The sequence below is a fragment of the Pan troglodytes genome, chromosome 2 (genome assembly GCF_028858775.2).
Source record: "Pan troglodytes isolate AG18354 chromosome 2, NHGRI_mPanTro3-v2.0_pri, whole genome shotgun sequence".
NCBI classification, from domain to species: Eukaryota; Metazoa; Chordata; class Mammalia; order Primates; family Hominidae; genus Pan; species Pan troglodytes.
In genome coordinates, this window is record NC_086015.1 from 141,735,156 (window position 1) to 141,752,589 (window position 17,434).

Sequence of the window (17,434 nt, forward strand, 5' to 3'; positions counted from 1 at the left end):
GCTTAAAGGCAGCATGCTCGTTAAGAGTCATCACCACTCCCTAATCTCAAGTACCCAGGGACACAAACACTGCGGAAGGCCGCAGGGTCCTCTGCCTAGGAAAACCAGAGACCTTTGTTCACATGTTTATCTGCTGACCTTCTCTCCACTATTGTCCTATGACCCTGCCAAATCCCCCTCTCCGAGAAAAACCCAAGAATGATCAATAAATACTAAAAAAAAAAAAAAAAAAAAAAAAAAAAAAAAAGAACTAGAGAAGCAAGAGCAAACACATTCAAAAGCTAGCAAAAGGCAAGAAATAACTAAGATCAGAGCAGAACTGAAGGAAATAGAGACATAAAAAACCCTTCAAAAAAATTAATGAATCCAGGAGCTGGTTTTTTGAAAAGATCAACAAAATTGATAGACCACTAGCAAGACTAATAAAGAAGAAAAGAGAGAAGAATCAAATAGATGCAATAAAAAATGATAAAGGGGATATCACCACAGATCCCACAGAAATACAAACTACCATCGGAGAATACTATAAACACCTCTACGCAAATAAACTAGAAAATCTAGAAGAAATGGATAAATTCCTCAACACATACACCCTCCCAAGACTAAACCAGGAAGAATTTGAATCTCTGAATAGACCAATAGTAGGCTCTGAAATTGAGGTAATAATTAATAGCTTGCCAACCAAAAAAAGTCCATGACCAGATGGATTCACAGCCAAATTCTACCAGAGGTACAAGGAGGAGCTGGTACCATTCCTTCTGAAACTATTCCAATCAATAGAAAAAGAGGGAATCCTCCCTAACTCATTTTATGAGGCCAGCACCATCCTGATACCAAAGCCTGACAGAGACACAACAAAAAAAGACAATTTTAGACCAATATCCCTGATGAACATCGATGCAAAAATCCTCAATAAAATACTGGCAAATGGAATCCAGCAGCACATCAAAAAGCTTATCCACCATAGTCAAGTGGGCTTTATCCCTGGGATGCAAGGCTGGTTCAACATACACAAATCAATAAATGTAATCCAGCATATAAACAGAACCAAAGACAAAAACCATATAATTATCTCAATAGATGCAGAAAAGGCCTTTGACAAAATTCAACAACCCTTCATGCTAAAAACTCTCAATAAATTAGGTATTGATGGGACATATCTCAAAATAATAAGAGCTATTTATGACAAACCCACAGCCAATATCATACTGAATGGGCAAAAACTGGAAGCATTCCCTTTGAAACCTGGCACAAGACAGGGATGCCCTCTCTCACCACTCCTATTCAACATAGTATTGGAAGTTCTGGCCAGGGCAATCAGGCAGGAGAAGGAAATAAAGGGTATTCAATTAGGAAAAGAGGAAGTCAAATTGTCCCTGTTTGCAGATGACATGACTGTATATCTAGAAAACCTCATTGTCTCAGCCCAAAATCTCCTTAAGCTGATAGGCAACTTCAGCAAAGTCTCAGGATACAAAATCAATGTGCAAAAATCACAAGCATTCTTATACACCAATAACAAACAGAGAGCCAAATCATGAGTGAACTCCCATTCACAATTGCTTCAAAGAGATAAAAAACCCAGGAATCCCACTTACAAGGAATGTGAAGGACCTCTTCAAGGAGAACTACCAACCACTGCTCAATGAAATAAAAGAGGATACAAAGAAATGGAAGAACATTCCATGCTCACGGGTAGGAAGAATCAATATCGTGAAAATGGCCATACTGCCCAAGGTAATTTATAGATTCAATGCCATCCCCATCAAGCTACCAATGACTTTCTTCACAGAATTGGAAAAATCTACTTTAAAGTTCATATGGAACCAAAAAAGAACCCTCATTGCCAAGTCAATCCTAAGCCAAAAGAACAAAGCTGAAGGCATCATGCTACCTGACTTCAAACTACACTACAAGGCTACAGTAACCAAAACAGCATGGTACTGGTACCAAAACAGAGATATAGACCAATGGAACAGAACAGAGCCCTCAGAAATAATGCCACATATCTACAACCATCTGATCTTTGACAAACCTGAGAAAAACAAGAAATGGGGAAAGGATTCCCTATTTAATAAATGGTGCTGGGAAAACTGGCTAGCCATATGTAGAAAGCTGAAACTGGATTCCTTCCTTACACCTTATACAAAAATTAATTCAAGATGGATTAAAGACTTACATGTTAGACCTAAAACCATAAAAACCCTAGAAGAAAACCTAGGCAATACCATTCAGGACATAGGCATGGGCAAGGACTTCATGTCTAAAACACCAAAAGCAATGGCAACAAAAGCTAAAATTGACAAATGGGATCTAATTAAACTAAAGAGCTTCTGCACAGCAAAAGAAACTACCATCAGAGTGAACAGAATGAACAGAGTGAATCAGAGTGAACAGAGTGAACAGGCAACCTACAGAATGGGAGAAAATTTTTGCAATCTACTCACCTGACAAAGGGCTAATATCCAGAATCTACAATGAACTCAAACAAATTTACAAGAAAAAAAACAAACAACCCCATCAACAAGTGGGCGAAGGATATGAACAGACACTTCTCAAAAGAAGACATTTATGCAGCCAAAAGACACGTGAAAAAATGCTCATCATCACTGGCCATCAGAGAAATGCAAATCAAAACCACAATGAGATACCATCTCACACCAGTTAGAATGGCAATCATTAAAAAGTCAGGAAACAACAGGTGCTGGGGAGGATGTGGAGAAATAGGAACACTTTTACACTGTTGGTGGAACTGTAAACTAGTTCAACCATTGTGGAAGTCAGTGTGGTGATTCCTCAAGGTTCTAGAACTAGAAATACCATTTGACCCAGCCATCCCATTACTGGGTATATACCCAAAGGATAATACATCATGCTGCTATAAAGACACATGCACACGTATGTTTATTGTGGCACTATTCACAATAGCAAAGACTTAGAACCAACCCAAATGTCCAACAATGATAGACTGGATTAAGAAAATGTGGCACATATACACCATGGAATACTATGCAGCCATAAAAAAGGATGAGTTCATGTCCTTTGTAGGGACATGGATGAAGCTGGAAACCATCATTCTCAGCAAACTATCGCAAGGACAAAAAACCAAACGCCGCATGTTCTCACTCATAGGTGGGAGTTGAACAATGAGAACACATGGACACAGGAAGGGGAACACCGCACACTGGGGCCTGTTATGGGGTGGGGGGAGGGGGGAGGGATAGCATTAGGAGATATACCTAATGTTAAATGGCGAGTTACTGGGTGCAGCACACCAACATGGCACATGTATACATATGTAACTAACCTGCACGTTGTGCAGATGTACCCTTAAAGTATAATAAAATAAATAAAAATAAAAATAAATAAATAAAATAAAAAATCCTAATAAAAGAGGCAATTTTGGTAAAAATATAATTACTTGACGTTTTTCTTAAGGGCTTTTTCCAGCTTCTTCACCTGCTGTTTATAAAGTCTTAATTCATGCTGTGTAGGCCTGTGGAAAATAAATAATGATAAATTAATTCAATTTACTGAATAAAAGCATAAAGGTACTTAAATAAACGACATACAAAACTTTGTTACTTGTCACAAATATACTTATTAAACTTCTGAAAATATTTCATGACTGCTAATTTGGAGTTTACTGGCCATTTAGATTTCTTCTTCTCTGTAATCCCTTATTCAAAGCCTTTTAGTCGTTTTTTGCTGCTAATCTGTTACTTGTTTTTATAGTGAAATATTTCAAGTATACAGACAAAAACAGAGAACATTATAACAAATCCTGGTGTATCCACCACCTAGCTTTATCAAATTTGAATATTAACAGATTTGATTCAAATCTTAACTCAAACTTTATACGTATACTTAAAATTCCCTCATTAATGTCATTCTTCTCCTTCCCATACCATAGAGAACCACTATCCTCAATTCATTGTTCATTATTCCCATGTATGTTTTTAAATTTTTACTACATATTTATATAATCATAAATTTACATATTATTGTGTTCAAGGTTTTCACATTTTATATAAATGGCTTATGCTAGGTATCAGGTCCTTCTCTCCATTAAGGTATAAGTTTTTTCTTGTTGTTTTTTGTTTTTTTTTTTTGAGAAAGGGTCTCACACTGTCACCTAGGCTGGAGTGCAGTGGCACAAGTTCAGCTCACTGCAACCTCCACCTCCCAGGTTCAAGCTATTCTCTCACCTTGGCCTCTTGAATAGCTGGGACTACAGATGCGTACCACCACACCGGGCTGATTTTTGTATTTTTTTGGTAAAGACAGGGTTTCACCAAGTTGGCCAGGCTGGTCTCAAACTCTTGACCTCAGGAGGCCTGCCTCGGCCTCCTAAAGTGCTGGGATTACAGGTGTGAGCCACCACGCCCAGCCATTAAATATAAGCTTATTGAGAACAGGAAATTTGTTTTGGTCCCTTCTTCACCCCAGAGTTTGGGACAGTGTCTAACTTACTATAGGTATTCAAATATTTGTTGAATGAAAAAAGGCTCAACAATGTTCATTCTTTATTACTGTCAACATAGAGAGTGTCATCCTTTTGTAGCTATGCTGGATATATCTTTCTGTTGTGTGCCATTATAAATTTTACTTTTCTTCTCATCCCACAGCACAGGAATAAGAATAACAAGGCATTCCAGTATAATTTGAGAATGAGAACTCCGCTGGCAAAAGACTGAATCTAATATAGTAAATATTAATGTATTATACATTTCAAAATCACTAAGAGTAAATTTCAAATGTTTTCAACCACAAAAGGTATTAGATGATGGATATGTTAATTAGCTTGATTTAATTATTCTGCATTATAATCATGAATCGTAACATCACTTTGTGCCTCATAAATATATACAGCTGTAATTTGTCAATTAGCAATTAAAATAAAAATTTAAGATAATAATCATGCTGAGTGAAAGACGATAGACAAAAAAGAGTAAATATTGTATAGCTCCACTTATAAGAAGTCTAGGAAATATAAACTAACGTATAATGATTGAAAGCAAATCGGTGGTTGTCTCAGGCAAAGGCAAAGAGGGGAAGGAGGGATTACAAAAGGGGCAAGAGACAACTTTTAGAGTTTTTTGTTTTGTTTTGTTTTAAGAGACAGGGTCTCTGTTGCCCAGGTTGGAGTGTAGTGGTGTGATCACAGCTCACTGCAGCCTTGACCTCCTGGGCTCAAGTGATCTTCTCACCTCAGCCCCCTTAGTAGCTGGGACTGCAGGAGTACGCTACCATGCCTGGCTAATTTTTTTTTTTTTTTTTAATATGGAACGCTTCATGAATTTGCGTGTCATCCTTGCGCAGGCCTGGCTAATTTTTAAAATTATTTGTAGGCCGGGCACGGTGGCTCACGCTTGTAATTAACACTTTGGGAGGCCGAGGCGGGCGGATCACGAGGTCAGGAGATCGAGACCCTCCTGGGTAACATGGTGAAACCCCATCTCTACTAACAATACAAAAAATTGGCTGGGCGTGGTGGTGGGTGCCTGTAGTCCCAGCTACTCGGGAGGCTGAGGCAGGAGAAATCACTTGAGCCCGGGAGGCAGAGGCTGCAGTGACCCAAGATCGTGCCACAGCACTCCAGCCTGGGCGACAGAGCAAGACTCCATCTCAAAAAAAAAAAAAAAAAATCTCAATGGGCTAAAATTATTTGTAGAGATGAGGTCTCACATGTTGCTCAGGCTGGTCTCGAACTCCTGGCCTCAAACAATCCTCCTACCTGGGCTTCCCAAAATGCTGGTATTATAGGCATGAGCCACTGCACCTAGCCTCCAAGGTGATTATCTTGACTGTGATTGTTAGGGTGATTATCTGGATTATAACTGTTTCACAGGTGTACACACATATCAAAATTCAATAAATTGTGTACCTTACATATATGCAGTGTAACTCAATAAAGCTATTTTTTTAAAAGCAAAAAGAAAAAAAGACTGAATCTATTTGAAGTTTTTTTTTTTTTTTTTGACACAGGGTCTCGCTCTGTCACACAGGCTGGAGTACAGTGACACAATCATGGCTCACTGCAGCCCTGACCTCCTGGGGTCAAGTGATCCTTCCACCTCAGTCTTCGGAGTAGCTGGGACTACAGCCACAGACCACCATACCCAGCTAATTTTTATATTTTTTGTAGAGAAGGGGTTTTGCCATGTTGCCCATGCTGGTCTCGAATTCCTGCCTCAAGCAATCCACCTGCCTCAGCCTCCCAAAGTGCTGAGATTACAGGTGAAAGCCACTATGCCCAGCTTATTTGAAGTTCTTAGCTAGTTTTGTCTTCTTCACTGTGGACTCCTATTTTCTCATTTCCCTTGCCTACCCATGTGCTCTTGTTCCTTTCATAAGTTATCACGGGAAAGAACTGACTAAAGTGAGTATAAGAATATTATGTACTCATGATTAGCTTTAGAGCAAAGGAGCTAGAATGATGCATTTAATATTCCAAATTCCAGTATGTTTACTTTTCAAAGGATGAAGAAAAATTGGCCGGATGCAGTGGCTCATGCCTGTAATTCCAGTACTTTGGGAATTCTGGCACTGGGCCTAGGAGTTCAAGACCAGCCTAGGCAACACAGGGAGACCCCATCTCTACCAAACAAAAAATTAAAAAATTAGAGGCTGAGGATGGTGGCTCATACCTGTAATCCCAGCACTTTGGGAGGCCAAGGAGAAAGGATCACTTGAGGTCAGAAGTCTGAGACCAGCCTGACAAACATGGCGAAACCTCATCCTACTAAAAATACACAAAATAGCCAGCCGTCGTGGTGTGCACCTGTAATCCCAGCTACTCGGGAGGCTGAGGCAGAAGAATCGCTTGAACTTGGGAGACAGAGGTTGCAGTGAGCTGAGATCGCGCCACTGCACTCCAGCCTGGGTGACAGAGTAAGACTCTGTCTCAATTAAAAATAAATAATTTTAAAAATTAGCTGGGTGTGGTGGCTTGCACCTATAGCCCCAGCTACTTAAGAGGCTGAAGTGGAAAGATTGCTTGAGCCCTGGAGGTCAAGGCTGCAGTGAGACGTGATCACACCACTGCACTTGGCCTGAGTGACAGAGTGAGACCCTGTCTCAGGGGAAAAAAAAAAAAAAAAATTAGGTTTCTCTCACCTGGTTTCCAAATCTTTTTGGAGGTTCAGCTTTTCACTTGAAAGTGCATCAATCTTAGATTTTGATTCCTTGAGTTGATTCTGTAATGACTGCAACACGTTTCATAGAAAAATAATTAACTTTCTTAGATTACTTACTTTATTAAAAAGTATTTATTAGTTATGCAGTCCCCATACCATTAAAAGGCCTTTATAAGTTGGTGAAGCATCCAGATTTCTGTAGTCATTTTCTTCTTCTGACTGACTTTCATCTTCTTTATATTGCCTATGAAAATATGTATGCAGTATACTTATGAAAAATCTATCTTCAAAGAAAAAAACTAATTAAACCAATGTAATGAGGGTTTAATAATCTAAACATGAATTAAAATTAATCCACATTTCCTACTTGTTCTCATAGAGAATGGTATTAGAACACTACTACTATCTAATATTATAGTACATACAGTATCGATTTACTCTCTTTTTACTTAGAATATATGATCCATGAGGACCAGAACTTCGTCTTATTCACCACTGTATCTCACTGCCTAGAAAAAGTATGGAATATAAGAGGAGGTGAAAAAGCACTGCTGAATAAACAAACGAAACATAGGTGGAACATCCATGTTCTTTTAAAAAATGCATTCTCCACATACTATTTTTTCCTTCTAGTACATTTAGGTCACCAAAAAACCTATATGAAGAAAATGTAGATCATAAGTGGAAAAAGCAACCGATTTAATAGTCTTGGTTCAAGCCTTGATAACACCACTAACTAGTTGTATTATTTGAATAAGTCAATCTCTCAGAATTTATTTTCTCATCTGTAAAATAGTATCTGTCACATCTACTTTACAGGACTGGTGTAAAAAGCAAATGAAAGATACTGAAGGACTCTGTGAAATGCAAAGTGCTAGCAAATAAGTATGATTATTTTTAGCAATCTTGATTAACTATCACTGTGATGTCCTATATGGTAACCAATAGCTACATGAGCTAGTGGTTACCGCTTAACACTTGAAATACGGGTAATGCCACCAAGGAACTAAACTTTTAATTTCATTAAATCTTAAATTTAAAAATTGAAGTAGTATAAAATACTTTTCTGTTAAACACACCTTTATTGTTTAGGACTACATTTCACCTTAACTATTGTATCACATAAAGTATTACTATTGTAGCCTAGTGTGCACTGGGTACATGCATGATTTCTAGTATTACACATAAACATATCACCAGTCTAGTAAGTATCAATGGATTGATTCAGTTCAAATGATTTATTTATTCCCAATGTGTTTATTTTACACATGTGCATATAGTCTGATGATAAAAACAACAACAACAACAACAACAACAAACTTTGGACAACACTGGCCTTAAGAAAATGGACAAGCAGAGAAGCTTTTGCCACTGCAAGAGGCCCATGTCCCACCTGTCTTCTTCCTTTGGTCTTGCTGCTTCAGTTCTACAGGGTCACAGCTCTTCTCCTCTGCTTCCTGTTTATCCTACTTAGGCCTCCAAATCTTGGCCTGGCTTCCCCCCTCTTCTCTTTCATCTTCTTTACTAATGTAATACTTGTCAATGAATTGTTACATCCTCCTGTTACAGTACTCCTACTTCTTTAGGTGATATCTATATCCTATTTGTAGATCTCAAAATCTATCCTGAAATTGCCAGAATCTCACTTTCAAGTTGGTACTTACTCTTAGAAAGGAGACTGAGTTTATAATATAAACTCCACTCAGTCAATGAATCCCGAAAAACCCCCTCCTTAGGAGAGAGACTCTTTTTATTGCTGCAAATTTTCTCATTTGTAGAATATTATTTATTAATGTATCTCCTATTTTCTTCCTATCCTCCACTTCCCTCAATAAGACATCCAATCCAAATATCTGACCCAAGGATAATTTGTATAGGCCAAAATACTTTACTTCAGCTAGACAACTGATGAAAAGCTTTTTAAGTTAAAAAGTGATTCTTTTCCAAGTCACTCATTCCTCAGCCCCAGATTTTCATTACAAATTCATGACAACTAAATTCAATACCACCACTCCAATGGCCTCAATCCTTTTTATCATCTTTAGTCAGAGAACCCCGTTTGCAGAACTCTACAAGTACCTCTCACATCATATTCTACACAAAAGATTTCCTGATGGATATGTTATGTTAAATCTTTTCTACTCTTACTAAAAACCCCAAATCCCCTCTCTTCATCATCTAGATCAGGGGTCAGCAAACTGCTGTCTGCAGGCTATATTCAGCAGGCTGTTGGTTTTGTAACTATTTTTATTGGAACACACCTGTGCCAATTCATTTACATATTATCTGTGGCTGATTTTGTGCTACAACAGCCGAGTTGAGTAGTTGTCCTATCTTTGTAGAATCTCCACCATCTAAAGGACAGTTTCATTTGGAAGTCAGAAGGTCCCTGAAGCTACTTGATAAAATGCTGCTTTCTGAAAAGAATATAAAGCAAGAAGCTGCTTTTTAATTAGTTGCTCTCTTCTTCCCTTCCTTCCTTCTTCTTTTCCTTTTCCTTTTTTTTTTTTTTTTTTTTTTTGGAGTCCCCACAGTACTACAGATAATCAGCAACCAGCAACCCACAGAGCTCTGCCATTATTCTCTCCAAGATTTTGGAAAGTCACTATTCTTAGGGCAAGAATACTAGAGCATACGCTTCATAAAAGTGAAGAATTTATCTGCTATTACTTAGAACATGGTACAAAATAGGTGCTCAAATATTTGTTAAAAGAACTGTTCCATCTATAAATAATAAAAAGATTAGCTACTGTTTTAGTGACCTTACATTAAAGCATTTTAGATTATATCTTAGATATCCTTCAGCTATTTTAGTTTAGCCAAAGACCATTTATCTCTATGCTTATTTAATCAGGTGATAAGTGTGTTTTAATCTATAAGCTTGATTTTTCACTGACATTTTATCTTTATCTCACATAAATCTGCATACTAATTAGGTTACACTTTGGTAGGCAGCCAATCTAATTCTATGCACTTTGTGGATATACTCGGTAACTACCCAGGGGCTAGATCATATCAGTAGAAAAAATTATAATACTTCAAGAAAATAAAGGGAAATACCATTTCTGCTGTGACCAATACTTTGGTGATAATTAAGTATACATAATTTAACATAAATACAACAATACATCTTGACTTAAGTTTTAAAATACAGTCTTCAAGTTCTTTATAAAAAAGAACTTCACAGTGACATATTAGGTGGATTTCCATAGTATATTAAAGTTTCAAAAGCTACAGAAACTTCTGGTGTGAATACTGGATTAAAAACTTTAAAAACTGTAATACAGGATTAGTCGTACCTTTGTGTATGAATTTTTCTAATTTTAGATTCATAGTAATCAATTAGACAAAGCAACCTAGAAAACAGAATATTGAATTATTTTCAAAATGCGGTATTACAGCATCTACTAGTTTCACCACATAATTTCAAATTACAGTGTAAAAGTAAGTACAGATTAACTGGCAGGCTTTAAAAAATTTAAGTGATTCTTACCAAAAAGCAAATACTATACTAAGTCATATGTTATATTAATTTCAAAGTATAGATTTAAAAATAACTATAAACATTATATCTCAACATATTAAATGCATATCCTCCTTGTCCCAACAATTCTACCTCTAGCAATATCTCCCACAGAAATATGTCAAAGGATGCAACTCAATATGAACAAAGTTGTTCACTGCACCATTATTTATAAGAGTGAAAAGCCAGAAATAATTTAACTCTCCATCAGGAGAAAGGTTAAATAAATAATGGCACATCCATACTATAGAAAATAATGGGCTGGGCGCAGTGGCTCAAGCCTGTAATCCCAGCACTTTGGGAGGCCAAGGCAGGTGGATCACAAGGTCAGCAGTTCGAGACCATCCTGGCCAACATGGTGAAACCCCATCTCTACTAAAAATACAAAAAATTAGCTGGGCGTCGTGGCGAGTGCCTGTAGTCCCAGCTACTCGGGAAGCTGAGGCAGGAGAATCACTTGAACCCGGGAGGCGGAGCTTGCAGTGAGCCAAGAGCGCACCACTGCACTACAGCCTGGCGACAGAGCAAGACTCCATCTCAAAAAGAAAAAAAAAAAAAGAAAGAAAAAGAAAATAATGGAGAAGTAGAAAAAATAATGTAACTTTGTATGTCCTTAACAAGGAATGATGATGGAAAAAATTAATGTTGCATAATCAAATGTATATTTTTTACTTTTGTCTAAAAAGAAAAGAAAAAAGTTAGATGTGAATATGTATATATACTGAAAAAGAACTCTGTGGGTTCTTAACCAAAGAATAATATTGTAAGCTAGCGGGTGTATGAAGGGGCAATGTTGCCATATTGACTAGTTGGAGAGGGGGCAGAATGCTAAAAATTCATCGGTGAACAACACAACAATACATAAAGAAGAACTGTCTCACTCAAAATGCCAACAGCACTCATTTTGAGAAACAGTAGGAAGGACACACACCAAATTGTTAGGAGAGGAGGTTATTTCTGGGATGTGGCGATTAGGAAAGCAAGCAGATTTGTTACATTTTACCATATACACTTTCATATTGTTTGAATTTTTATTTTTCGTTTGTTTGTTTTTTTGAGATGGAGTCATGCTCTGTCGCCCAGGCTGGAGTGCAGTGGCGTCATCCTGGCTCACTGTAAGCTCCACCTTCCAGGTTCATGCCATTCTCCTGCCTCAGCCTCCCGAGTAGCTGGGACTACAGGCGCCTGCCACCACGCCCGGCTAATTTTTTGTATTTTTAGTAGAGACGGGGTTTCACCGTGTTAGCCAGGATGGTCTCGATCTCCTGACCTCGTGATCCGCCCGCCTCGGCCTCCCAAAGTGCTGGGATTACAGGCGTAAGCCACCGCGCCCGGCCTGAATTTTTATAAACATTTATTGCTTTTGTGATTTAAAAAATGAGAGAAAAACAAAATAATACTATGCTTTCATGTGTTATTCTTTTTAAACGAACAATATACTGTTTCCCTCCTATCTTGGGAAAACATTACCAACCCATCCCCCTCTTCAGAACTAATTCAGCCAATTGTGCTCTTAATGTCACAACTTTCTAGATTACTCTTTTTCTCTTCAACCCTTCCCCAATTACTCTTTTTCTCTTCAAGCCTTCCGCATCTTAACATATACCAGCTTTCACATTATCCTGAAAATATGCTTTAATCTTTATATCCTGCACAAATCCTCTTGACCTACTTCCCCCTTATGCTATGATTCTATTTCTAATATTTTCCTTCATAAAAAAACTTCATTCATTCTGAGTGATTGTAACCAATTATCTTCAATAAAGTTTTAGGGAGGACTTATTACATGTTAAGTACTGGGAATTCTGAGCAAATAAAATAGTGGGAAAGTAAACAAGCTAACCAATGAGGAAGCATGCAACACTGCCGATCACCCTCTCCTTGAAACACTTTTGTTCCTTGGTTATCATGATACCCAAACACAATTCCTCTTCTGCCTCTTCTTTCTCTATATGGACTTTGGAAGTTCTCTGGAGTTTGGCCCTTTTAACAACAGGCCTGATATGTCTACATGGATGACTGAAGGTGCCTAAGTATATATCCATAAATGAATTCATCGGTTTCTTCCCCGTTCCTTCAAATGTAGTTTAAAAACTGGCCATCTTTGACTCCTCCACTCCTTTCAACATCTATAGCCAATTCATCTGGACAACTCCTATCCATCTTTGCAGTGTCTCTCCCTTTTTTTTGGTCCTAGTTAAGACCTTCATTAGCCCTCTACTACTACAACCGATTCCTAACTTGTCTTTCTGTCTCTGGGTTTAATCTCCTTGCTCAGGAATCTTTGGGTATGTTCCCTGCCACACAGAAAGTAGAACTCAAACTCTTCGGCCAATTTAAGTCTCTCAAAGTTACAGCACACTTTCCATATTGTCATATTGTCTCTTAAGACTCTTCCCAGAATCTCATGTATCCTATGTTCCAGACCTCTTGGACTCCTGACGTCCCAAACACATTCACTTTTCCTGTTATCATATTTCTCTAATGGAAACATCCTTTCTCTCACCTCTGCCTATTAATATTCTATAGTTCCTAGCAGTCCAGCTAAAAAGATAACTCATTCATGAAGCCTATGTAGTCATTCTTACCTTTCACTAATTTCTCCCTATGTCACACCCACTTAGTATCCTATCTGCCCCACCTTATAGTACATACCACTATCTGCTTTATATTTTACTTACATGCATATGTGTCTATCTACCCAACTAGACTACCAGGTCACTGAATGCAGGAATCATGGCTTTCCTCATCTGTGTGTGCCCTATTACTTAGCCCAGTACCCGTGTAACTTTTAATAATATCTGTAGTGGCTACAACTCATGTATTTCCAATAGGTTTAATTCACAATTTTTCATTTCAGTGTCTCAAACTGAAAGTTTGCATTGACAAAAATCAAACAGTGGAAAATCTCTGGCCCACTGGACAAATTCATACCTGAATTAGCCTGACTTCATCTGGTACATTGCAAGTTCTCTCAGTGCTTCTCTCACCCTCTTACCCAGTCATCTTAACTGTTTTTTGTTTTTTCATTCTTCCCTTCCAATTTCTCTCTTCTTCTTCCCACTGCAGTTCTCTCTCCCTCACCTCTCTCCTTTTTGTTCTTCCTTACCTCTCCTATTTTTCTTACCTTGCCTCCCTCTTCTATTTATTCACACCTCTCACTAACATTTTTATGTTTTTTTATGTGTTTGTCGTTACTTTTCCTTCAAGAGGATGAAAATTATATATGTGTATATATGTGTATTATCTCTCAAATAATTATCAAAAAATCTATAGTTTTAACTTGTTTTTACTTTATATCTGACCTCATTTATTTTTATAGTAAAATAGAAACATCTAATTATTCAAGATTTCCAGTCCTACTAGGTAAACATATAATACCGCTTAAAATGCAATCAGTTTAAACTGTTAAGAGAAAAAAAGAAGGTGCTAGTACATAAGAGAGAATATGTATATAATATCCATACTACTTATATTGCTAAAAATAACACTAAACATTTAAAATCAATTACCTATAGGGGAGGTAAGGATAGGATAGAATAAAGGGGACAGGAATGAAAACACAACTTCTCTGTATATAAATAATGAATAGTTTTGATTTTGCAATTATATAAATGTTTACACATTCAAAAGTAAAAATTTAAAAAGCAATCCCTGAAAATTGAAAAGAAATTGAAACAAACCTAACTGCATTATAATTTGGTGACGCAAACACACAGAGAAACAAGTATTTCAAGATATTTTAGAAATATACATCTTGACTGCATACATAGTGGAATATATTAATATCAAAGAGAGCTGCCCAGAAATTTAAATTTCATTCAGTAGGCTTATTGTTAGTAATTCTAGTTTTATTATTTTGAAACTATTTTTATGTATTATAGGATATAGCAAATAATTATAATATTGTTCTTAAGAATGATTTTCAGTAGAAAAGACAACAGTTACAAATGTAAAATCAGAATTTAAATAAAAATACTATCTTAACTTCAGCTAGGTTAAAAAAAAATCAATGATGATTTTTTTTTTCCCTCCAAAATATATAGTCCCTGGTTCTTTCCACCAAAAACTCCTAAAATCAATAACATAATAAAACTAAGCAACCCCAAAACCCATACAGTGATCTCTCAATAGTATTCTTCACTAAAAGGATCAGTTATTTTGAGAAATGTCTGATTAATTATGAATTTATTTAAAAGTTTAGTGTTATTTTTAGTAAATGTTCAATTCCATTCTTCAAAGGACCTCTAGAACAAAAAAAAAAAAAAAAAAAGAAAAGAAAAAGAAAAGGATGAGCAGGGAAAAACAATGCAGAAGAGGAGGAGGGAGAGGCTTTTCTAGTTTATAAGAGTTATAACCACCCCCAAGATAATATCAGGTAAAACAAACAAACAAACACAACAATGAATCTAGCTACATATCAATTTATGTAGCAAAATTACTGTCTATCCAAGACGGTATGAGGAACTCTTTTGCACAGATAGGCAAACACTCTGTTTTGAGTGACAATGCGATCTTCTTCCTCCTTTTTTAATCTACAGACTTCCATTTGCAAAGAAGCAATAGTTTCTTGTTGCTCCGTTCGTTTTTTCTTATAATGCTGGCACTTCACCTATAAGATATTTTTTAAAAACATGATTATGATATGTACATCTAGGACATGCTATCCTAACAATATTGTACACAAAGGCATCTTCATAGTTTCTATTGAGCTGTTTCATTAAAGAACTTCAGTATTGAGGCTGTTTTTAAATGAGTATAAGCTCCAGGAACATTAATATATCATAAACCTGAAAAAATATAAGTCAAATAGCTATAAAATGGGGAAACTACAGTTCATAATTGCATGCATTCAAGACATTTCTTACCAAGTAAAGGAACTCAAGAATTTCCATAAAACTGGTATAATTTTATGTTTAAGTTTACATTAAAACAATAATCAGGAAAGAATCAATATTAATTGGGGATTGCAAATGGTGTAGTCAACTTAGGCATTCATGCAATGTGAGTGACTGCAAACTCACAGTAAGTCCATAACCAGGAAATTATCATCAAGAAATAATCAGGGAGAATGACATCACCAAAATGGCAAAGTTGAAGCAATCTGGCTTCACTTCCCCCAACAGAAAACCAAAAACCAATATCCAATGCCAAGATTATTACCAGCAATATCCCAGAACTCAAATCTGAGGATGGGACAATCCCCGGGACCACAAAGAAGTGAAAAAATTTCAAGCAGATGGTAAGAGAATCGCACTTCTGTAACTGTGATGCTTCTCCCCTAATCTGCAAGGAATTGCCTGTGGAAAATTTTCCCCAGACTCAGTTTCTACACTGGAAAAAGTGAGATCAAGACCAACTTCCCCACTATCTTGGGTTCCTTGCAGGAGAACTGTTCCTGCCTCAACCCACAGAAAGCATCACAAGTGCCTATAGCAAGAAAAACTGAGAGCAACCAAAGACAAAGATGGAAGGTGGGAATAGCAGCAACCCCAGCCTGCAAAATCTGCTTGGTATCTCAGCCAAAGAAGATGCTAAATCAGAGTGGCTGTTCAGCAGCACCACACTGTAGGAGATACACTCTACAGGTTCACTGGATATGAAACCCTAGCCAGCTTTTCCACACAGCTGGGGTATCCCATTTGGGATCTCCCCAACCTAGTACCATCAGCACTCTGAATGCTTGCCAGAGCTGTGGTAAACCTGGACATGAGCCACCATCTAGTACCAAGAAGGAAGCAGTGACCTAGCATAAAGGAAATTCAACAGGTGAATTGTAAAGAACCTCTATGTAAACATATCCAAGAAAAACCCAAACCAGCCAGACAGTGAAAACTGAAATAACTAATCCTTCAATGAGAAGACATAGATATATGTCCACAAGAAACAACAGCAAACAAAGAACCATGACCCCCACAGATGGAAAAAGGAGCCAGTGACTGACCCTAACGAGACAGTGATGTGAGATTCTTCAGATCAAGAATCCTTATTCTTTTTCTTTTTTTTTTAAGTCATCTGGTTCTGGGCCTTTATTTGTTCAGAGGTTTTGATTCTTGACATAATCCATTGTTACACATCTACTAAAGTTTTTTACTTCTTCTTGAGCCAGTTTTGGCTATTTCTGTGTTGCTAGAAATATGTCCATTTCATCTAGGTTAGCTAATCTGTTGTCATATAATTGTTCAAAGTATAGTCTTATAATCATTGCTTTAATGGAGGGGTGGAGGTTTAGGGTTTACTTCCTTACAACTTTCAGTGATGTTAAATCTCTTTTATCATTGTTTTCGTTTGTTTGTTTGAGACAGAGTCTCACTGTCGCCCAGGCTGGAGTGCAGTGGCATGATCTCAGCTTACTGCAACTTCCACCTCCTGGGTTCAAGTGATTCTCCTGCCTCACCCGAGTTGCTAGGATTACAGGTGCATACCATCACACCTGGATAGTTTTTGTATTTTTAGTAGAGCCAAGGTTTCACCATGTTGGGCAAGCTGGTCTGACCTCAAGTGATCCTCCTGCCTTGGCCTCCGAAAGTGCTGGGATTACAGGTGTGAGCCACCATGCCCAGCCCTTTTTATCATTGTTAAAGAATTTTCATGTTATATCTCTATATTCCTTAATCATTGCTTCTTCCTAATCCCTGTCTGCCCAGGATTCAAAAACTCAGTGAACTCCAATATAACACAGGGAATCAATTCAGAAATCTATCAGTGAAATTTTAAAAAGGTATTGAAATAATAACTTTTAAAAAATCAAACAGAAATCCTGGGACTGAGA

General features: G+C 37.2%; 1 protein-coding gene across 11 annotated transcripts in view; it reads right to left on the minus strand.

The window, feature by feature from the left end:
- CEP70 (centrosomal protein 70) overlaps window positions 1-17,434 on the minus strand; it is a 134,731-nt gene that overhangs the window by 47,394 nt on the left and 69,903 nt on the right. For all 11 annotated transcript variants that reach the window (XR_010155342.1, XM_063806262.1, XM_063806260.1 and 8 more), the window contains 5 exons: window positions 15,105-15,274; window positions 10,439-10,495; window positions 7,296-7,383; window positions 7,120-7,208; window positions 3,422-3,496 (listed from right to left, as the gene is read on the minus strand). Coding sequence is in view for 10 of the 11 variants with exons in the window: in XM_063806262.1 (XP_063662332.1) it covers window positions 3,422-3,496; window positions 7,120-7,208; window positions 7,296-7,383; window positions 10,439-10,495; window positions 15,105-15,274 (479 nt within the window). In the remaining variant the exon portion in view is untranslated. The remainder of the gene's footprint in view (window positions 1-3,421; window positions 3,497-7,119; window positions 7,209-7,295; window positions 7,384-10,438; window positions 10,496-15,104; window positions 15,275-17,434) is intronic.